At 36.8% G+C, this 24166-nt stretch overlaps 2 protein-coding genes across 4 annotated transcripts in view; one reads left to right on the top strand and one right to left on the bottom strand.

The window, feature by feature from the left end:
• Nucleotides 1-18344, top strand: part of LOC139816785 (thrombospondin type-1 domain-containing protein 4) — a 71960-nt gene extending 53616 nt beyond the window's left edge. For 2 of the 3 annotated variants that reach the window (XM_071784530.1, XM_071784527.1), the window contains 16 exons: nt 509-657; nt 3093-3195; nt 5150-5252; nt 5839-6029; nt 6616-6820; nt 7130-7296; nt 7972-8077; nt 8167-8239; nt 8650-8861; nt 10862-10994; nt 11280-11532; nt 12021-12203; nt 12476-12640; nt 12990-13166; nt 13287-13452; nt 13623-18344. In XM_071784530.1, the coding sequence (XP_071640631.1) occupies nt 509-657; nt 3093-3195; nt 5150-5252; nt 5839-6029; nt 6616-6820; nt 7130-7296; nt 7972-8077; nt 8167-8239; nt 8650-8861; nt 10862-10994; nt 11280-11532; nt 12021-12203; nt 12476-12640; nt 12990-13166; nt 13287-13452; nt 13623-13738 (2502 nt within the window). In that variant the 3' untranslated portion in view covers nt 13739-18344. The remainder of the gene's footprint in view (nt 1-508; nt 658-3092; nt 3196-5149; nt 5253-5838; nt 6030-6615; nt 6821-7129; nt 7297-7971; nt 8078-8166; nt 8240-8649; nt 8862-10861; nt 10995-11279; nt 11533-12020; nt 12204-12475; nt 12641-12989; nt 13167-13286; nt 13453-13622) is intronic. The other variant, XM_071784539.1, reaches the window with a different exon arrangement.
• A 663-nt stretch (nt 18345-19007) lies between these two features.
• On the bottom strand, nt 19008-23779 carry LOC139816823 (armadillo repeat-containing protein 6 homolog). The gene is made up of 5 exons (XM_071784587.1): nt 23525-23779; nt 21874-22205; nt 21127-21422; nt 20661-20926; nt 19008-20510 (listed from the first exon to the last, which is right to left on the bottom strand). The coding sequence occupies exons 1-5, from the start codon at nt 23639-23641 to the stop codon at nt 20136-20138; spliced, it is 1386 nt and encodes a 461-aa protein (XP_071640688.1). The 5' UTR covers nt 23642-23779; the 3' UTR covers nt 19008-20135.
• Nucleotides 23780-24166: the final 387 nt, after the last annotated feature.

Genomic DNA, 24166 nt, shown 5'->3' with positions numbered 1-24166 from the left:
TACCGAACAAACAGATTGTGCTCTATGATGCCAGCGTGTGATTAACAAGAACAGAATACCAGACGCGCGTGCTATCTGCCTCCATCGTTTAATTACCGTCCAGTTACCTGCTTCGATATTTTTTTCACTGTAATAGCTCGCTCTTTGCGCAGCTATCTGTTATGAAAAGTGATATGAAAGAGGCAATAATTAAAAAGTTATAAACAAGATTTAAATAAATGTAAAAATGCTTGTTAAAATTGTATCCGAATATATATGTTCTATTATCTATCGATATTAAAGAGAAGTGAATCAGATTTTGAAAGATAATCGATGAATGAAGTATAGCTATCGTCGCATAAATTATAAAAATAAGATATGAGATATTTGATTGCACTAATCAGAAATATAAGCTTATTTTTTATTCAAAAACTATTTTTTTCAAGATCTTTAATTTAACGTTTGACTGTAAGCTTCGGAATTAACGCTTGCTGAAGAACTCGCGATTGACAGTTGTTAATTTCTCCAGGTATATCATATGTTACAAGAAAGAACGCAGTTTGGAATTAGCCATGACAACAGGATAAGAGGGACTTGGGGTACGTGGAGCTCCTGGAGCGAGTGTTCCAGATCTTGCGGCACTGGTATCCAGTCTCAATTTCGAGAATGCGTCCCACGGTGAGTGCATTTAATAAAAATCTCGAAATAATTTTTTAAACTTCTATTTAAAAAAACGTATAATGTCGCATTTAATATTATATTTAATCTAAAATACAGGTTTTCTCCGCTAAGGCGAAAGTAGAGCGTTTCTATGAAATCTTTCGTAAACGGGCGCAAAGCGAAGAAGAAATTAATTTATATGCGAAAAATTTTTGTAATGCGAAAATCTTCGGATTTCTTTCGATTAGTGAAAACGGGTACTAATGTAGATCTTTCATAACGAGGTGGCGTAAAGCAAATTTTCGAAAAGCGGTAGATATCTATACATATAACAAAAACGCATGTATAATGCTATTTAAAAATGTGTTTTTAATATTTTAAATTTTAAAATAAATATGTACATTATATAAGTATATGTATATGTGCGACACATTTCTTTAGTTTCCTCTTGGTTGTATTTTTACAAAAATAAAAGCGCGACGAGAGCTCGTTAAACACGAAGATCAAGCACTGCATGACACATCGCTAGCCAAATATCTTCACGCTCGATTAAAGATTTCCACACCTTGCTTCACCTTTGTCCTCGCGGCGCGGGCGCGGGGGGGGCACGATCTTCCGCGGGAGGTCATGACGGGGATCGGTAATCGTTGAACGTCGCGACTCCATCGCAAGAATGCAAAGCACCTTGCGATATAATGCGCAGTTGATCCTAACAATAATCACATGCCTCGCGGTACCGTTAGAGCCTCGCGCAATTTGGATCATAAGCGCTCGCTAGACGAGTCGCTGCATTTCGCATAGCCGCGCGGAACTTTGAACCTCGCGCGCGAATACGCTACTTCTACTTTTCATCTTCTCAATCCATCAATTGATCGATCACCGACTATCTTCTTCGGTTCTTTCACATCCACGGGGAATATACAGGGTGCCTCGGATTCGTCGATATCCCTCATTATATAGAGATGCAGGCCGTTTAACTTTTTTTCTTCAACAACGTGTAGTAAAGTATCTCGATGAACAATCATAGTTTTTAGATTGGATAGATTGTTTCACATTTTCTAATGCGATATATAATGCTCATTATTCTTATATTACTTATTTATTCACTTTGAAAGTTTTTAATATAAATCTTATTCAAAGTATTTGAAAATTTATAGCCAGAGTAATATTTTAAAAACTATTTAAACTTACGAATGTATATAGATCAATTACAATTAGCATAATTTTTACTTCGAATAAACGGAAGAATTTTGTACAGAGTTTATGTAATATACTTTCGTAAACATTATTTTCACTCATATCATAAACATGAAGTTCATGAGAGAGCTGCGATTATATTTTTCGAAACTTAGACTTCAAATTGTATACATCGCAATACTTGTACAAAATGTTTCTTTGATGCAAGAAAGAGAAAGAGAATTTGAGCCGTCACTTATGTATTTATTATTTAAATATGTTTTGTCCATGCGTTTCTTTTTTGAGAATCCACCTATGAGCGAATTTTGTCGCCGATAGAGAATCTTATTTATATATATTAAAATAAATCTAGTATTTTAAGAATAAAACAATATATAAAATTTGAGTAAAACATGAACAATACGAAACTGGCTGCAAATTGAAAGAGACTTTAACGCACAAGTTCCGTACACCCTGTATGTCCTGTATGGCTAGCTATAAAGCAGCGTGCAAATTACGGATCAGTAGCGTAAGAAGATTATACACCGGCAGGCCGACGACTCCTGCGAGCTTCTCCCGGAGGCAGAAACGTGTTGTTATCGCCACTGACATTTACACCTTCGTAACGCTACTGCGAGCCGTTACGTGACTCGCAATATGAATCTCGAGTTCGCTATACCTACGAGTAAATACAAAGTAGCCAGTATCTCGCAGTTGCAAATCACCTTGATGACTTGAATTTGATTTATCCTTGACGATAGTTATACAAAAGTTCTGATTAGTGACTAACTTAACGTAAACAATTAAGAAGCAATCATATTTTGCTCTGTCACATTGGATACAAAAGCGATGTTCAAATTCAATTAATATTTTAAAGAACACTATATAAATGCTATTTAATTGTAATTTATAGATAAAATGGCAGTTCAATAAAGTGCATCAGAGAAAAAAATGTAGATTTAAATTTTTAAGTCACTTTATCTAATTTTACGTGAACCAAAGAAATGCATTATATTGACCAATCATTCCCTCCATTTAATAAAACAAGTGTAATTACCTCCTTCAGCACAGCAATGATAGCTAAATAACCCATAGAGAAATGTTTCTTTAAGTTTTATAACACATGTTCTCTTTCTTTCTCTCCTTTGATCTTGAAATTATCGTAGTGCTCTGCACTTCTCAAAAGCGCGCTTATGCGCTTGGCGCTAAAAATCGGGATGCATCACGCGCTACTCGCGCGAGTCAATGGGTGAGCTAATGCGAGCGATTCGTTCCAGGAGACGTTTGAGAAGACGAAGTATTATCTCGGAGAACGGTACGAGCAGCGGCAGGCCTATCTGTGTCGGCATATACAGGCGCTACCACACGTGCAATACGCAGGTAAGCCGGCGTGTAAGAACATGTGCGCGTTTGTCGATAAGAATTGTAGAGAATTCTCGGAGAATCAAGTTCTTAAATTTGATAAAACATGATAGAGCGTCTAACAACTCTGTTGTATCCGTCTAAAAAATTATTTCGCAGATGTAGATTTGAGTAATTATAAAAAATCTTGAAGAATTTTTAATTTTGTTGAAGTTGAAAAATAGTAGCGCACCTAAAAATAGTAGGGTACCTAAGGCTATATATCTTAACTTTATCTTATGTGTCTAAAAAATAAATTTGTAGATAAAATTCAAGCAATTATAGATTTTGGAAGAATCTTAACTCTTGAAGAATTAAATTTTAACTATTGTTAATGAACTAGGTCCTTATTTTTGTGCTCGTATCTTGGTCGTTGATCTTCTTACATAGCTTACAATTTTAACGAGCGGTTGACTTTTCTTTTTATTTAACCTTAAATTTGTTGAAAAATGATAGCGTCTATTTTAATTCTATCATATGCGTTTAAAAAATAATTTCGATCTCTTGGGCTACCTCCACGATGTAAAATTTGCTCCTTATAGATAATAGAATTTTGGTTACTAAGCTCGTTTTCGTCGATCGCGTTCGGTCCGTCAGTATCCGATGTAAGTGTAAATTTCACGAAGAGAGAATCCGCAACGCCGAAAAGGGTGTCCATTATTCTCCGCGAAGAGATTCGTGGAATTTCAGGAAAACTAAGTAGGCGCTTACAGAAGACCGCCTTATTTCCAGAGCGGTTTATTGTCGAGGCCTTGAACCGACAATTAGCCGCGCGCGAGAGCTCGCTCGCTCCGCATAAAATTCACATACATGCTCGTGCGTGTGTCACTACTTCCACGATGCCGCAATAAATCAACGCGTGCATCTATATCCACCTAGACCGACCCGTGCGCGCTGCAAGGCACGCTCCTTGAGATTTTCCTCTCGACGGCGCGTCACGAGCCTCGAACAAATCATCGCGCGGGCCAATTAAGGATGCGCACGACGACGATTTATATCCCCGAGCCCGTGTGTGTGTGTGTGTGTATGCACGTGGCGTTGTTTAAAATTCATAAGAATAATCACCACCTGCGAAACTAAAGACCGCCGTGTAATGGATGGCTCTGGCCGGTATCGAGGAGGGAGAAGAAGGGAGAAAGGACTCGCTGGTGTCGATTAGCTCTTGATGATAGGAAAGACCGCGCGATAAGATCTGTTTACATTTTGATCCGGATCAGTGCGCGGTTGACGCACTGGATGTTCTTGACCCACAAGTATACTTGTACTTTGCATATATCTTTGTCAGTTAAGAAAAAGACGCTAATTTACCAAAAGCGGAGCACAAGTAAACGTTAAGTAAGAATTTTGGTCTTTGAGTTAAATTGTTTCGAAATTAAAATCGTGATACAACGAAATTGGCTGATGGCTACCTAAAAGATGCGGCTTCGTTATCCGTTATTACCCGGCGAAGAAAAAGCGGCGCCTCGTGCGGGAATATTTATCTTTGGGCTCGATATCCGGGGACTACATTTCCGAGCTGCATTCGCGATTCGCAAACATGCCCGGGCAAAGTAACCACCGTTTCGTTCGCCGGCAATTAATAGTCTACCCGGAAATTGCAACGCGGCCGCGCACGTAGCACACACCACACGTGCCGGCATTCGCGTGTTTGCACGAATATACGGACTTCCTCTCGGCGGCTCGGAATGCGAGCTTTTTTTTCCTGCCAGAGGCCGCAAATAATTTTACCTTTATTTACCCGCAGCGCTTTGGGAAAAGCGCGACGTGTTGTAAAAAGCGACGCGATCGATCGCGGTCGGTTTTTTTCACACCCCCTCCTGCTCCCCGGGAGAACCCGAACCATCTCTTTCTCGATTGTAACGCGTCGCCCCTCCCCCCTCCGATCGATCCTTAATTACCGTAAGTTTAATTAATCCATTACGCGTTTGTGCAGGAATGCCCGAACTTTCCGGAAGACTTGCGGGCGGAACAGTGCGCCAAGTACAACGGGAGGAACTACAAGGGCCGCAGTTACGTCTGGGTGCCCTTCGTGGACGGTGAGTCTGCTGTCTGGGAATCCATTTGCTAGTTTCCGATTGTGGATCATTATCTTTAAGAAATATGTTCTTCAATTAGTAATAATTATACCAAGAAGCATTTATTCTTCTTGTAGAGACAGCAATTAATGATGATTTTTATATGGAAAGAGTCAATTAATCTCTTATTATATATCCATCTTCTAATAATTTATTATGGAGAATGTAGTTTAAATTTCTAAAAAATAATTTAAATATCGTCAAAAGTTTAACTATAATATCTTATTTAATTGATTCTCTTATCATTAGTGAATAAGAGTAGCCAGTCAATATCGCGTTTATCCATTAATTATCATTTGTAATGCTCTGAATGATATTTAGTTTGACTGAATATCGTATGCATTAAATTCTCTGGTGGAATTCTCTTCTTCGCCCCTGGCGAAGCACGAGATTTTTATGAAATAACAAAGAGGCGTCTTGCGATACCCAAACGAGTCAGTGACGTCGGCCGATCGGTGTTCGACCGATATAACGATGACGTAGCCGACGACCAGGCCTGGTGACCTAACTTCCGCCTGGCCTAATCGTGACTACTGTTGTTCCCCAGCGCCGAACTCCTGCGCGCTCAATTGCCGTGCAGTCGGCGAGCCTTTTTACGCAACGCTTGAACCGGCAGTAATAGACGGCACGCCCTGCGATGCTCCGAATCTTCGCGGACGCGGCGGCAGCGGCGGTGGCGGCGGGATTTCGACGGAACGCAACAGCGAACGATGGCTCTGCGTCGCCGGACAATGCAAGGTATGAATAGCGCGAGCGTCAGGCGAGAGAACGACGCCGGAAATTAATGACCGATACCAGGCGATACGATAGGATCGATCGATGAGATCGCTATTGACCCGTGCTTTGGGGCCCTCGCGCCGCGCGCGACGACCCCTCTCTCGTGTTCCTTCCTCTTGTTGACATTTGGGGTTCATCGCACGCCCGGTTCAATGTGCAATTCGGTTAAATGCCTTTATCAATCAACAACGCTCAGAGGGCTGGGTTTCTTCGATTTCGAGACTTCAGCTGCGTGAAATGACGGACATGTGTTCTCCCGTTTCCCTCGAGACAAGATAAATTTGCAGTCGGAGTCTTTCTCTAGCGAAAATGCTAAAATTTTTTAGAAAACTCTTAAATTGAATAAAACTTAAGAAAACTTTGTGAATAAAGTTCAATTATATGTAATAATTTTAATTATAATTATTTAAAAAAAGATATCGTGAAAAATGCAGTTCTTGAGAATAGAAGGTTCGACAAAATTGGGGAGAGATAGAGTCCCGGGTGGGAATTCCTAAGTGGATTAAACGCAGCGATGCCGAAAATTCGCCATGTTTGCCATATTCAGCCTGTAGGATGCGACGGCGTGGTGGGTTCCGATGCGACGATGGACGCCTGCGGCGTGTGCGGTGGCCAAGGCAGAGGGTGCAGGCTGTACGAGGGCATCTTCATGGAGCCGATTCTGTCCAAGGGTCATCAGCAGGTGACCACGATTCCGAAGGGCGCAATGTCGCTCAACATTTCCGAGCTCCGATTCAGCAGTAATTTTCTAGGTAACATTGACCGATTTACCGAAGTGAAATGATCCTGCCTTTTGTAAATTAGCATCGAATAATTAACACTTTAATAGCTTGACACGCGCGGCATTTAATTAGCAATTCAAAACCTATTCAAAACAAAGAGAAAATTGTGTCAACAGGAAAACCAATGAATAGCCACTGCGAATTACCGTGGACATTTTTTGTCACCTCTGACAATCGCGCCAGTAATTTAATAAAAGCACGCGGGAGACGAACTAATTAAGCGGCGTTTTTACGCAACGGTGGTATGTTGGTTAACAAACACGATCGATTTACTCGCAGCGTTGAGAGACAGTAACGGCAGTTACATCCTAAACGGACCGTGGTCTTACAGTCCCAGTGGTACTTATAAAGCGGCTGGTACGACATTAACATACCAGAGGGGCGATAGGAACCGTATGGAGTGTATCTTGGCGACCGGACCATTGAACGAGTCTCTGCATTTAGAGGTACTATCCGCGTTATCGTCACTTTTCGTTAATCGTATCGAAAGCAGATTTTCTTTAATTATGGATAATTCGAGGTACAATTTACGAACGACTTTTACTGACGGATTCTTCCTGTCTCTCTAATTTTGTTTGTTTTATCTCTCACGCTTATCTTTTGCGCTATTTCTTAGCACCGCTAAACTATAATTTGAAAGTAAAACGATTTGACTTAATTATTACGTCAGTTTTCCATATTTGTACTAGTGCTGGGCGGATAGTCCGGATTATTTTATGTTCCAAATATCCGGATGTTTGAAAGAGAAAAATAATAAAGGAGTAAATATTCGATCCGGATATTGAACAGAAATCAAATCTAACTTATTCAGTATTTAGATAATTTTAACGCATTTAAATTTTGATTTATTTTGATAATTGTTGTTAATAAGCCGAAAAGTAACTAAATGTTTTAAAAAAATTAATTATTTTTTATAAATTTCCTATTTCTGCATTTGAAATAATTTTATAGTTTTTTCGAATATCTGGATTTTAGAATTTTATTCGGATATTCGAATGTTCGGATATCCAGCACTAATTTGTATTATAATTTTTATGCATATTTAAGTGCGTTCTAATATACCTACGCATTTAATCGAACTCGGTCTTGATGTTAATATCATTGTTCGCGCATTACTGTAGATCTTATCCGTGGAATTAAATCCGGGCGTTTTGTACAAGTACATGCTACCTACGAAGGAAGTGCCGGACGATAAAGCGGTAATTGCACCGCCGCTGCTTGTCGCAGGTAATTGCTTCATTGCCAATCAATTATGTGCAATAAAAAACCCATCGATTATAGTCCATAAACATGTAACGTTTTATTTTTCTTCGTAGGAGCAAACGATCGGGGCAACGAGATACCTAGTCCAGATACTCACGTGACCGTGCGAGTACCCGTTACAAGAATGTAAATAACTCTTATTAAAACTCCCGAAGTGACATCATTTTTAAAAGTATCGAAAGAGCAGTTTTCGAAGTTACTGCTCTTCCATTAAAACGTAAAAAAAAAATACAGATTGCGTGTATGTAAATTCGTTCCCATGGAGTTTAATTATCTCGAACGTTTTTATACGATGCGGTTTCCCCAATCTCTTTAATCTTTAATTTTCCCTCTTATCTTTACCGTTCGATCGTTGTGACACTTCTGAAATCTCATCTCGGAGCGAGACTCGCGCTCGCTCATCGGCTCGGATTTCGTCGATAGACTTCCTCCTTTGTGCGGCACGGGAATTCACGCGGCGCGTTCGAGAACCTCTCGCAGTCAAGCCGCGAGATTTGTCTTCGTTCATACAACCCGTTGCTCTCTCTGTCTTCCAGATCGGATCGGCGAAGCGATTCATCTCCAACGCGTCGCGATCGCGATCCACCGCGCGCGCACGACGGCGAACGGAAGGAAGAGATGAAGCATCCACCGACCACGGTGATGGCGGGCGATCAGCCAAAGTCAAAGGCGACGAGAAGGAAGAAGAGGAGGAAGTTCGCCTGGAAAATAGTCGGCCTCTCTCCGTGCTCGAAGGAATGCGGGGGAGGTAAGAAAGTGGTGCCCCGATAATTAATCGCGTGTCACAATATCATAAGATACTCATTCCGAGGTGTTGTTGCACGTAAGTGGAATTTAAAAAAATTTTTACTGGCCACTATTTCGTAAAGATAGGCAAAATCACTATTATTAACAACAATATTATATAATTTTTTTATTAAGTATAGTTTTGGCAATATTTTTCTTTTGTAATTTATATGTTATAAAGATAATTTCTGAAAAGCATGATTCTAAGTAGAATTTATTTATCTGAATTGTGAGATAAAACTGTTTTCGCAGCAATACCATTTACGAATGATATCTAAAAAGAAATAAGATTTTAAATTTTTACAGTATTATATATACTTACTCGTACAGCAAAATAATTCAGTATCGCCTTAGTATGTACAATGCGTTTGGAAAATAATGTTTTCAATCAAATATTTCTCTCGGGGTTTTAATATTCGATATCGAAACGTGAGTTAATTGTGTCGGATCGCGAATGATAAATGTTTCAATACGTGTTGTTTAACTTTTGGAATGCACAGTATTATAATTTCAACGTTACGTGTCGGTGAGTTTGCGTTAATTTCCAATATTGCTGGTAATACATTTCCGCGTATTTCTTGTATATTTTAGGGAATATGATATCGCGGCGTTCGAGAAATAAATGAATATTAACGAATAAATATTACTAATGTACACGGGATAGGTACATTCTAAATTGCGTCCGATTAAATATTTGTAATTATACAACGCAACGGTCTAATCGATTACCGTGGTTTAAAGCTTGTCGATAAAATTAACAGCCACTGTGTATATATTTTGACGAACAAGCATATCTCTGATGCGAGAAACGTATTTATTCACAATATTCCTAATTATTTCTTGAGGGATTTAATAATTTCTCAGCTAATAAAATATTGATATTGCGAAATATAATTGGAAAGTAGGATATTAGGAATATATGATATTTAAATAGAGATTGAGATTAAACGAAATTGTTGATTTAAAAAGGCCATACAATTTCGAGTCATTTTGTATCTGTTGTGAGATACTGATTAAACGGACAATAGGCGAAAAACGCCTGGATAATTAAAGGTCATTAGGAAAACGACTTTGTCTAGACGTCATTGAGGCGTTTCGTGGGAAGTAGCCCGAGATACATTTGTTTTGTTTCGGTAGAGTTAGACACATTCTAGCACGACGACTTATCAAAAATTTTGGATAAGATATTTTTAATCTTTTCCTGCATTTAAAAACGTTTAAGCACAGAAAAAGATTAAAAATATTTAATAAAGAATATTTAAAAAGTTGCTGCTCTGCGGAGTAATTAAAAATGGATTTTAAAGTCATTTTTATCTTAAATCAAATGAAGGAAATATAGAAATGAGCAATTAAAGTTAAACGAGAGTAAAGTTGAGACGTTAGACGTCTGGGAAAATATGCAGCGCGATTATACTTCTAAGATACCGGAAATTGTCACTGATTTTTTGGACATCTGAACATTGCATGTGACAGCATCCCGATATCTGTCACTGGGACTAATTTAAATTGACGCTATACGGACGGAAAGCGACGAATACGGAGAAAAGGAACGCGACAGTCACGTCGATCATAATACAATGTGTCCCACTTACAAAGTGTCGCACTTCGTTTCGTTCGTGGACTCTTTAACTATGTACTTGACGTAGAATTTTCTTCGATAAAACTGTTAGTACGTCAACGCTGTCTGAGTTATAAACGACAGAAACTGAGTTATTGTTTTGTAGTCTAAGCCGTAAATGTAATTTTATTCTTCGTTCAATTTCAAGTAGATATTATTTTGATGGAATTACAACGTTGTGCAATAATACGTTTTATCCAATGTTAAAAGATTTTGAGGAGAGTTGGCGTCAAGCCAATTTCTCGCCGAGGAAAATTAGACTTCGAATTAATCGACGGTGTAACGAAATGCAAAGATCCGCGAGATATGTCGAATAACTTCTCGCAACTCATTGCATCTTGCAGGCGTGCAGATGACTATCCTGAAGTGCATTCGCGAGATCAATCAGACACCCGTCAATGAAAAACGTTGTCGCAACGTGGAAAAGCCGAAGCATTCTCCTCCGCTGCGATGCAACGATCATCCTTGCGCCGCCAGGTACTGACATCGATATATTTCTTCTGTGAGATCCTTCAATAGATCCTTTGACGATTGTTTCACGATCATCGCGTTTTCTTCCAGCCAGATTATTTGATACGTTTAAACTCATCCTTCAGATATTGAATTGTTAAATTCGGTCTTTATTAATATTTTTGCTGAGGCAAAGATCAATTTCGGGTTCAAAGAACGAATGGAAGCGCGATGAACTCTTTGTGTTCAGGGAATCTGTGATTTATGCAAATAAGCTTAATCTCGTATTTGAAAACTCGGATATGTTGTCAGGTGGCGAGCTGAGCCGTGGAGTGAGTGCTCGGTCACCTGCGGGGTCGGTACCAAGACGCGAAAACTCGAATGCGTTCAGGAGCTGAACGCGAGATTGACAATGCGCGTTGCTGCTGGCGCGTGCATGCAACCGCCAGAGCTGAGCACCACAGAAACTTGCAGCCGGATGGCATGTCCCAACGTGGGCCCAGAACTGAGACACATGCCCTCGCAGCACGACGCGCCCAGGTGGGACGTGGGCGCTTGGGGTCCGGTGAGTCATCAATCTGTTAAATGTCTTCATTGTTAAACGGCTACTTTCAGCGATTTAGGAAGTAGGACAGGAAACCGTTGAGAATGTGAACTGAGAAACTGGGATAGAAGTTAAGTCTCTGGACGTCGCCAGTATTATTTTTACTTATCAGAAGCAGTTCGTGCGAATTGTACATGTCCTAATAAACAATACATAATTAATACATAATAATAAGAATAATAATATTAGAAATAATTAGAAAATAAATAAAAAGAATGTAAGCAAAGAAGAGTCACAATTTAAGCGAATAATTGACGGAAAACTGAAACCTTACCACAAACGGAAAATATAAATTTCCGATTATATTAACTTTCCTGTAGATATTTCATGTTCCTTACAATTCGTCGATCAGGATGCAACAAATCGATGGGACTCTTCGCTCTGCTGCTAAAATTAATTTTGATTGAATAATATATTCCATCTGTTAAGTTTTCTATCGCGCATTCCAGTGTTCGGCGACGTGCGGCCGTGGAATTCGAAATCGAACGGTGACCTGTATAACGCCCGGGGAGTCCTGTTCGTTAATCAACAAGCCGGAATCTCAAAAAGCGTGCGAAGTAGTGGCTTGTAGTGCGACAACGGGACATCACCCCGGAACAGCGCCCTGGTTGTACTCGGAATGGTCTTCAAAGGTATAACACATCATGGGATTAATTCCATTTGAAAATAAGCAAACGTGAAAATATCTATTTAAAAGCTATGGGTTCTCCATGCTACCATACTTTTGCATTTATTCAATAACTGAATACGTAAAACCACTTTTCTGTGACGATTTTTATGTAAGGAGAAAAAAAAGAATATCTCAAACGTCATTAAATTTAATTTTATTTCTCGACTTCAAGCTAAAGATGAAGTATGTATGTATTTTTGGAACATGGTAGCATGACATTCGTCATTGTTGCAGTGCTCCGCCGAATGTGGAAATGGCGTGAGGATCAGACGAGTGGCATGCGCTGACGGTAGCGAGTTATTCTGCAATCCCAAAGAGAGACCAGACACGGAGATGCATTGCTTCGGACGAGGGACGAGCTGCGACCGAGCCAAATGGTTCGCCAGTCCATGGACTTCCGTTAGTACAAGCACGATTCGGAAAATAAAACGCTCATCTCGCAGCAACGCGTAAAGCTAAAGCGATCTTAAATTAAAGCTGACATAATTTTGATAGACGACACTAATTTTTTTACACGAATCTATATAGCTTTAATTTCAAGATGCACATTTCTAATTACACGAAATGGTAATTTACATCTTAATTTAATTTTTAATCGTTCCACAGTCGATTTGAGATTCGAGAACAAAATCAATATTTAATAAAGTGCCTCTTCCTCTTTATCCTTATTCTGTTTATTGTACGATGCAATTTTTTACAATTAATGACGACATATAACTTCTTATATTAACTTCTTTTATGTATTTAGTGCTCTGTTTCGTGCGGCGTTGGCGTGCAATATCGAGACATCGCTTGCATAACCAGAACGGATAATGACTTTGTCGTGCTACCTGCAAAAAATTGCAGCGATCCCAAACCAGCGACTGAGCAAGCTTGCAGGGTGTCCGCGTGTTCGCCGGAATGGTTCACCTCAAATTGGTCGACGGTAAAGTATCGCGAATGCGTGAATTAAGAAAATTTTAACCAGAAAATTCTTCCTTTTGTGAATTTTTTGATTTTCGGATGCGTGTATGCCCGGTATAACTTTTATATGTTCCATTTTTAGTGTTCCGCAACATGTGGAGCTGGAGTGCAAACACGACTTGTACGGTGCATCGTCGAAGGTATTAGCAGCACCAGTTGCTCGGAAATCAACAAACCAAGCGCGGAGCAACGATGTAACATGGAGCCGTGTAAGAAGGAGATTCCAGTGGCGAACAAACCACCCAAAAGTAAAGAAAAAGATTTATATCTCTCGTTTTTTCTCACCTTTAGCAATTTCAGAAACCGTAGCAATTTTTTATAAAAACTTAATAGATCGGTGATAATGATGATGAATTATTGCCACTTAATAATTAGATTTGATATATAAGTACTGACATGTTTTAACGTTATGTTTCAGAGGTGCACGAGTCGTCCGAGTGCGTGGACAAGTATCCGAATTGCGTTTTAGTAGTAAAGAATGGTCTGTGCCGAATCAAATATTACAAGCATTCGTGTTGCCAATGCCGTCAGTAGCTGGGACAGCAGCTTTGCGCTCGTTTGCGATTTTGCGACTGCGAGGCTGACGAGAGCGCGATCGTTGAATAAATTACAGATATTATATCGGAAAGGGCAAATTATGCCGAGTGTAAGACTGCTACAAAGAGAGATGACCACGTATATTAGAAATAATTTTATTTATATTACGCGACGCGACATCGGATCACACGTGTCTTAGTCGTGCTTTTTTCTGCCGAATGTAGCATAATTCTCGCGGAGCGGCAGAATAATTCTCTTCCCTTCTCTATCTATCGATGAATGTTTAGAACGAGGCGTTTGTTTCTTCTTGATAGTTTGAATATGAGTATTAGAGTAAATTTTCGGAGAAAAATCACAGAAGCAAAATAGAATAAGAAATAAATAAAATAATAAACTCTAGTAAAGGACGACATGATATGCAAAATTTAAAAAAGGAATTTAAGATGCGCTTTTATCTATATGCGTGTTAAGAACGAATCTTTCTGCGAAGAAGGCTTGGTCTCGAAGAATCCCGATTTTCCCGAGAATCAAACCGTGGAGGGGTTCGTCATGTTTTTGTATTGTCAGGGTTTTGTGTGCAATAAATATATCTCGACGCGTGTACGGTACGCACGTGCATTCACTTGTATGGCATATGCATGGGTTTACATCGCGTGTGCATGCGAGTTGATATCTGTGTTATCGCCGCAGACGGGTGGGTCCGCCGTCAGTAGCTGGGCTTAATTTTATTGATTGATAGCGGCGCCTATTCAAATACCTTCAGCCCTGGTCCTTTTTACATGCAGCAACGCGATCTCATTTTTTTTGTGTTTTTTTTTTATCAAACGGCACGTTTAGCGTATTTAAGCGGAAAGAACATACGACGATCTCATTGTGTCTCAAGAGCTCATACGAGAAAAAGAGATAGAAAACGTTCGTATATTTTTATTTTTGTTTAATATCTTATTAGATATATAAAATATATTGAACAGCTGTATCTCGGAATTTTACTTAATTTTTTTTATTAAATAGCAGATTTTTTCAGTTTATTACACGAAAAAAGGGATTTCTTTGAAGATTAGTTAAGTGATTTATATACAATACTTACATATTCAAGGCACTTGCTGCTTACTGTTTTATTTCTGAAACAGCAGTGGAGTAAAAAAATAGTATACGCTAAAATGTTATCATTTTAATTTGATTGTCGGCATGTATATAAAAAAAATATGAGGCTTTTAATGTATTTTTAATTTGACATTTACATGTAATGTACATTGCAAACGCGACTCGATTAATAGAGTGGTAATAATATTTTTCAAAGCGAATACACGAGTCTGTAAAACAAGCCTCCCTTTGCATGTGTGCTCGCACAAAACCTGCACGACTATGAAAACCTTCTTTGCTGCTGCGCCCGCCTCTGCACCGTATCGAAAGTGAAACGAGCTGAAAAGTCGAGTCTGTATTCCGGAATCAATGTGAAACGATGTTGTAAAAGGCGCCCAGTGCGCAAACTTGTGTTACATAGACCGGAAAATTCGCTGCCCGATGAAAAATTGGTTTTCTCTTTCCATTGCGTTCCTGTGGGAAAGCACCCTCTCACAGGAACGTAGTTACATTTTGCCGAAATACGACATTTCATTCGACGACCATTTAACGTGGAAACAAATTTATAGCGACGAAGTTAATAGAAGAATCGACAACTATTCTTTCTAGACACTTTTCTGTTAGCTATTTTATAAGTTGGCGTAAGAATTTATAATCGATCTATAGAAACTGCGCGACGAGAAATCCATTTTCCAAAATTATTCGCGAAGCTCTCGACGAAGGCGTTACGAATATTAAAATGAATATTGACATACGATTCTCGTTCTGCACACGTCGTTATATATCAAGTAAAATTATTCGGATAAGCGTGATAATATATACAGTAACGTAATTGGGTATACGCTTGTATACGTAGAATATATGAAGTCGTCGTTAGATGATAAATATATATGTATTATTGTGTATATTTCGATGTCGAGATAAAAAAAGTTAAGAGTCTTCGATCCATATCGCTATCACGTATTAGTTCGATGTTGGATGTTCGTATTTAATTGCGCCGTTAAGAACAGAGCTATACGGATTAATTAATTATCTGTCAATTGAGCTCTTTGGTTCTGCCAGCTCCAAGGAATTGTTCGGATGCTTTCTATCGAATAGTATTCCTCTAGAGCATAGCCTGCGTCTCGCTCAGATTTTCTATTTTTACAGCAATTACAAGTTATTTACACAAAATTTTCGTTTATTTCATTTTTTTGTTGTTATCAACCGTTCATCGTTTCATTCAATTTTGTTGTACACCAGGTAAGTGCGTTTAATAATTTATTTATTTTCTTCTCTTGATGATTTGTTTAACACATTCGCGTTATCAAATTATATACATTTAAAACTTATTACTATATAATATTCTACATTATCAGCTCTTTTATATAAATGCTGATAATGTAGAATATTGCAATATTAGAACTTTTCTAATGAATTTAATATGTATTAAATTTATATTCTAACGAATGTGTTAAATCTATATTCTATTTAAATTAACATTTATGTCTGTTTTTTTTTTAATCACGATTGACTTCGTTTACACACCCTTTTATTTTAACATAACATTACGTTTTTATTTCTCAAACATTATACATCTCTTTATTCATTATTACGATATTTTTATCTTCCTGAATGTTTCTAAAATATTCACCAAACTTTACCGATACAAGTGCATGGAATTTTAAGAAATGTCTTCTCACATGTATTTATTCTGAATTAGTAATAATTGTCAAATATAAATGGATGCAAAGTTTTGTTGGTAAAGTTTGATTAAATGTTTTAGAAAAACATTATATAAAGTTCCTTGATCATTATATTGTACTATGAAATTTGCCAGTTTCAACTACGGGAGACATCCTCAATTGAATGTTAATTATTATAAGCGTCGGTGTTTCTTAGCGAAACAAACTCTAGCATGTAACAGTATAATGACATTGTATGTGATAAATCTTTATGATTTCTTATGGATATTATTGAATAATACAACGTTGATAACGCTAAAGTAGCAAATCACGGAAAATTGGGGAAATGCGATCGTTGCGAATGTTAATTGAGTAACTGTCGAGTGTTATAAGTGTCAATGGCTGTGATGTAATCTATGTCCGACTAAATCGTTATTATTAACTTTACTTTGATTGAAAGCTGATGTACAATTGCAACTCGTATATTTGCATCTATATTTCAACGCGAAACTCGCGTAAAGTATCCTCTCTCTTAAACGTTCTATAGATGCTTAAGAGATTACATAAGAAATCTTAAACGTTTATAAATGTTTAATTCTACATTTAGAATTAAAGAAGTAGAATTTAAGAGTTCATCTCTGCGTTTCCTACAAGAACAAGCGAAAGCAAATAATATTGTTCTAGGAAGTTACATCAGAGACATACATTTTACAGGAATTATACGAAAAGAAAAATTATAAAAAAATACTACCACTTGTCATAAAATTTGTTAATTGATTAATTGATATAACGATTGGTTGAATGATTGAGTAACACAAATACTTGACTACAAATACTTGTTTTTACAACGATTACAACGAGTAATTCTTTTTGGCCGTGTACATTTTTAAGCGTGAGTTTAGAAATTATTTTTAACGTTTGAGAAAGTAATTTATTTTTGAGACAGCGCGCTGTACAGTATCGTTAACATTAAGAAGTACGAGGGTGCACGTATTAGGCACTATCGTGATCCTTTATCGAGACAAAACGTCCACTAATGTCCATAATTATGTGCTCTGTGTCGTCGCAAACCTGTGTATTAATCGCATAGCTCGACTATCGCGAGTGTGATCTCGTCAAAGACTGTGATAAAATCGTAGTCTGCAGGAATGAAGTACAACGAACGATAACGAATAGTTAATGATCAGGTACAATAGGCCCAGCTGTTGAGAGAAATTAAAGTCGTCTGGCGCTTTGTAAAATTGCTTCCGTGTCACCCGTAGTGTAATAAAATCCTTAATCGAGAACAATCGTTATCGACAATCATATTACGATCGCTATATACCTAATCAATCGCGATAAAATTTATACGATAGGTATTACAAATGAAAGTTATTGCTCACGAACAGGAAGTTTGTGAAATTACGAACGTTTTAGTAAAATAAGTTTCTTATATTCTTTTTTCTTCCATTTGTTATTAATAGTGAAACATAAAACATCTGTACCATTTAAAAAAGCAAACAAAATTCAGATAGTTAAGATTTGTTGGAAATTTTTAAGGTATTAATTGATCGAAGATCATTAATTAATAAGATAAATTTAAAATTGAATTAAATTTACGGTTGTCTTATTGTCAACACAGCAAAAAAATGAGTTTGTTCAAATTATCTAATTATCTCACCATTTGCCAATTATAGCCAGAGTTTTCTTGTCCATATTAACATTAATGTCTCTTTGCATGTATGAAAGATCTATCCTTGTACAAAGTAACAAGCAGGAAATCGGAGCCGTTTGAAGTATTTAATTCGCAAGCGTACATAATTAACAAGAAATAAAAATAAAAGGGCATTTTTATTGTCAAAATAAGTCACATCGATCCAAGATCATAAATCTCTATGTTCAATTAATCATTACGTACTAGTCTAACAATGCATCGTCTTTGCATTGAAGAATGAAGAATCGCGCAATCCGATTTTCTGTAATCTTCTCTCCCAGTATCAGCTAAGGTGATATATACAAGCGATTTCACGAGAAATTTCATAACTGATAATTTCGTGTTTCTATTTAAAATGCATAGCTAACGTGAAAGAAATTGCGAGAGAAACAGACTGACAAGCATACATATGTGTTACTTGTGTTTCACATGATGTAACTATGTTTGACGTTTGAGCGTTTTTTATCATTAGACATTAATAAAGCGAAAGTCAGCAGACACCTGTCTTTGCTCAAAAAAGAATTGAAACGACGAATTAGATGCATATTAACTGAGAATAAAATATTATCATTTTTGTCATGTTGTTACTATGTAATATTACAGTATTAAATGTTACTAAACTATTTCTTTCAAATACAAAATATGTAATGGACATTACATATAAAATATGGGATAAAAATATATAATATAGAAAAATATAATATATTACATCATAACTTTTATATCAAGAATATATAAAATAATATCCTTTTATAATACTAATATAATACTATTTCTCTTATTGTTTTTAATACATTTTATATCAAAAGAGAAAGTAAAAAATAGCTATTTTTAATATGTTTATTGACAATGTGACTATAAATTATTTTAATTAAACTAATTGGCATAGTTATGTTTACAAACTAAATCGCTCTCGCATTACATAATGCTGAAACGAATTTTTGCGTATCTGTGCCGCGTAAAATTAGACAGATTGGCACGTGAGAAGTAGACAGAGGTGAGAGGAAAGAGAAACAATCTTCGACCTTGCCCAAGGAATTATAATTCAAAATTAGCTTTTATTCCTTACGTTTCGTTCCGTTACAATAATGTATGTATTTCTCACTGTATATAAAAACAATTTATATAAAAAATCTCGATATATTTAATTATATATAAATATCATCATTATTCGATCGTTAGTCTATGTCTTTTTTTATGTTCGGCAAGCTTTATTAGTTAAGTACCCCTTTGCACCAACAGCCTTGATTATTCACTTTAATTAGTAATTGCCTGTTTCTATTTATATCAAAATTCCAAGTACAGTATAGATCCGAAAAAAATATATCTTTTACAGTTGTAATTATGACATACATGGAAATAATTTGATTTAATAATATAAATATTTATATACGAATAATAAAGCTAAGTTTGTACATTTATTTGTTTGAAACGGCAATTAAAAACGGCTGTAAAAAATATGGATACTTAGCTCTCTACTAATCAAATAAGAATATATAATTTCTGGCAGTGTCTTAGAAGTATATATAAACTTTTAAGTTTATATACGTATACATAAATTTCAGGCACTACATGAAATCACTAAATATAATATGATAAATTTTCTTATTATAAAGGATGAAAAATATAATTAAATATTATTAGAATATAATTCAACATTGGAAACATTTTGTTTCAAATTAACTCCAATCAGTTAAGCTGCTATAATTTTATAAAATATCGCTTAAAATTATTAAATAAAACAGTAATTAACAATTTTACAAAAATCATATTTTATCTTTCTGTTATATTGAGCACAAAAATGTCTTATTATTTACGTTAGTTAAGATTCTTATCAAATAATGCGTAGCATTGCGAGGTGAGATAAAGCAATGTACAAGATCCAAACTGGATTAATGTACTTATAGTAAATAATCTAGATACTATGTTCTGACGATGATGCTACTGCCAATGATTAATAGCGTTCATTGCTCAGACTGACGCCCTTTCCTGTCCATCTTTCTTTCAAATCTACCTTCAGCTCCAGGTCTCTCAACGCGGCTTTCGCGTTATCCTCCAATTTGGGGCCATGTAAACGTATCGCATCTCGTAGTACTTCCTCAACGCCATGCATCAAGAACTCCTTAGATTCAGATTTGTTTCGCACCGACATATTTCTAATTGCCCAAGAGGCTTGTTTTAAAACGTTTACATTATTAGGATAAGCCTTCATAGCATCTACGATCACTTGGGCCGCACCGCAATCATAGAACACACCAGCATTTGAGGTGCTTCGTAAAGATAACGCCGATATGCAACTCAATCCCGCAGTTACGACGTTCTCCGATCTCTGTTAAATATTAAATTTTAGTGCAAACATATTAAAAAAAAATCTTTTCACTTAGTTAATAAAAAATTTTTAATATTTTTAAGAACATTTATATATTTTAACAATAATTTTATTGTAAAAAATATTGCTTTTTGTCGCATGTAAACTTACTTTCATTCTACTGATAGCGGATACGATTAAAGGGGCGCATCCGGAAGTGATGATATGAGACTTCACGTTGTCGTTGCCACCGAGCGCTTTGAGCAACTTTAAAGCCTGCCAATTCAATTTTTCAGAGTCTGGATATTCGGTCATTATATCCAAAATGAATTTCAATCCCCCGGCATCTTCTACTTCCTGACAAAATTCATTTCGGACAACCAATGCGGCCAGGGTGATCATTAGGTCGCCTATGACCTTCGTGTCTCTTTTAAATCCTGTTGGCAAATGTATTTCATCACAATGCGAAATTGCAGTAAAATGCATACATTAATTAATCACGGTAGAATATAAAATAGCAATACAGAATAATATCTATATTCTAAATAAGCCTAATGCTAATTTCATAAATCATCATTTAACGATAATTATCAAAAGTGATTCAAGTTAATTGTAAAGCTATTTGAATATAATTTACTTTTCAATAATCCCGTGATGACATCGAGAGCACTCTTTGCCATGATAGTTGCATGTTCATGTGCCTTGCCGTATTCGTGCCTAATATCATCGTCCAGAACCAACGCTCTAATTACCGAGCATGCATCCTTGATCTCTTGCGCGCCCACATCCGCGCGCACCAATATCTTCTTGAGTTTCTCAAAGATATTGGTGTCGAAAATCTTTTGCCTATTCAACTCGTGTTTTATGCAGCACTCTCGTATCCAACCCAACAGGCATTGTAACGTTGCCGCATCGCAATGTCTTTCTAAAATCCTGACAAACAAAATTTTACAAGTTACTTTGAGACAATAGAGATGAATGCTAAAAGTACATGGTTCTTGTGATCTTAATCTCTCGCCTTAAATAATAATTCTTATAATTAGAAGTATCAATTTTTCCTTATATCAATTTTCTTCGAATTATTATAAATTTATGCATCAATTTTCAATCAAATTTATACAATATAATTCTTGTGAAAAAAAAAATCAAATAATTATTCAGATCTACATTTAATAAATAACATTACAAAGGACAACAAGAAACGTGTTAACTTTTGTATCATCCAATAAAAGTAGTTTCTTTGCCATTAAAAAATTTTGTTCTTGATTTTTATATCAGCTTCAGAGTTAATAGATAGTCGTCAGAGGAAAAATAATCAGAATCTAATTCAAATACACCGTTTCCTTTTTTTTTCTAAATCAATTTTCTACGGGATAATCCTTACTCTATCTGCAACGCGATTCCTTCGTCGTCCAACAGATCCGGATAACCGGACATTAACGAGGTGATTGTCTCCAGCGTCGATTTAAGTATCGCGTGGTCCTTCTGGCAATCTTTCAGGAGGTCGATCAGTACGTTGTAACATTTGCGTTTGCCCGCGTAAACCCTGTGTTCGATGTCCTTGTCCAACTCGGTTCGCAGTTCTTGCAACGTTTCCGGCACGCATTCGTAACTCTTGTCGTTCACGGCGCACGTTAGTCGTTCCAGGCACGTCACTATCTGCTTATATTTATCCTCGAGAACTGATTCGGTGACGATGTTGCTCAGATTTATCCCCTGCGCGCAAATAAACGCTATCCGTAAATTATTAGGTCGCGATGATCACGCGAGGAGCATGCGTTTCTTTCAAACGCGAGCACTTCTCCTCGACTTATATCTTACAAATATTTAATCTTTAAATACCTTTACGGTATAATTAATGTTATTTCTAAGAGGGTTTTCTTGCGGCAGTTGTTTATTCGCAATAAAGTAGAAACGGTGTGTGAATGACGACGAAATTTTTCGCATTTTTTTTTTTACGTGAATTTAATTTTTCCTTTCCTTAAGGGAAAAGATTTTCTTTTCCGAACAGCATCGAAAATGTTACGACACAAGAAACGGATCGATCTCTTAAGATAGACGATAGTGACACAAGTGCTCTGAAACTAAAACCGTCAAGAAATGCGGCAGGAGCGCGTAACAGATTTTATTTTTGCACCGCAGGTGCATCTTTCAATTAAGCTCTAAAACTTTGCTTGTAATAGCGATACAACAACAATTATCGGATATTATTTATTATTAGTCGAAAGAACATTAAATAAGAACGTTGAAAAGTGTATCATTATTAATTACAAAATTAAACCTTAAATTTTGAAAAATAAGATAATGATACAGTGATGAAATAACGACAAGATTATTTAACGATAAATAATATTCAAGATATCAATTTATATCCGTAATATTTTTTATTTCACGCAGTATTGCGTTTCATATTTATTTCTAACGACAACGCGGAAAATTCTTGATGACCTGTTCGAGCCTGACTCATATAATCGAGTTCCTTAGAAACAGAACTTTCGATTAATCACTAAGCGCTATCTTTTTGACATTTTCATTTAAATGTACATTTTCATTTAAATGTACATTTTCATTTAAATGTTGATTGCGTATAAATTCTATTTAAAGCCTCCTAACGTTTTAAATAATTTCGAACCTTTTATTCGCGATCGTGATCGTGCGCTGTGAAACAAAACGGCGCACTTTCTCTTTGTGTGTTTATAAATAAATAAGTTACAAATATATCTATATTAATTATATAATTAATTAATATGTTAATAAATATATTGAAAAATCAATATATTAGACAAAATAAACATACGTGTATATATCATTTACATATTAATTTTAATTTTTAGAAAAGGATCTAAAGTTTTCCCGAAATGTCCGTGACTCGAAACCTCGTTCTCTCTTTCTTTGAACAAAGGTGAAAATTTCCAGCGGCCTGGCGGCTGGAATGAGTCACTTGATCGCACGCGTGAGGAGCAAAAATGATATATCTTTCACTGATCGGCAAGCGGTGTAAGTGTAAACAAAGGGACGCAGTACGCAGTGAGTACCTTCATTTCGTAGCACCTGACAGCGTCCTCGATCGCCTCTTCCTCGGTTAAACCGAGGCCCTCCATCAACTCCCTGACCTCCTCGTCGTACGCCTCCTGGGTAATCGTCGTGCTCATGATAACGCGGGTTTCTTTCGCCGGTGCTCCGTTTTTCTATATAAGGAAATGAACGCCGTACAAGTCGCGCGCGAGCGAGGCGAGCGTGTGCCGAGCGTACACGCCGTACACTTCAACACTCAACTGACTCGTCCATGTGATAAGCGATAGCAAAGAGAGAGCGGGACCTGTCAATGCGTCCGCGCGTTCGCAAACACTACCCGGCTGTATCCTTCTCGTGCAAAAAGTTCGAACGAACGTCCCTGTAATGAGTTCTCGAACGCGACGATTTTACAAAAGTGCTCTCGTTCTCCGCACGCATATAATTACGACGATTGTCAGCGAGAATAAGAAAGGACTGGGAAAAAATGAACGAATTTACCGTCTTAATTTTTATTTATACGTACGTTTTAATTTTTAAGATTTAATATAATTTCTATTTTTTACATAATATATTTCCAATTTTGTATTGCTATTTTTTTAAACAAAAAAAAAAACCAGAATGCCGTGCGAAAAAAAAATGGAGAAACAACGCAACGTTGCGAA

This window comes from Temnothorax longispinosus, chromosome 1, assembly GCF_030848805.1.
Source record: "Temnothorax longispinosus isolate EJ_2023e chromosome 1, Tlon_JGU_v1, whole genome shotgun sequence".
NCBI lineage: Eukaryota > Metazoa > Arthropoda > Insecta > Hymenoptera > Formicidae > Temnothorax > Temnothorax longispinosus.
Note: the sequence above shows the minus strand (reverse complement) of the source record. Positions and strands in the feature narration are given on the sequence as shown.

Excerpts from the sequence above, each read along its gene's own strand:
- LOC139816823 (XM_071784587.1), bottom strand. The coding sequence starts at position 23,641 with ATGAGCACGACGATTACCCAGGAGGCGTACGACGAGGAGGTCAGGGAG. Across the intron at positions 20,927-21,126 it reads CATCACGGGATTATTGAAAA|GATTTAAAAGAGACACGAAG; the intron begins GTAAATTATATT and ends ATTTGCCAACAG. Across the intron at positions 20,511-20,660 it reads CCGCTATCAGTAGAATGAAA|AGATCGGAGAACGTCGTAAC; the intron begins GTAAGTTTACAT and ends AATATTTAACAG.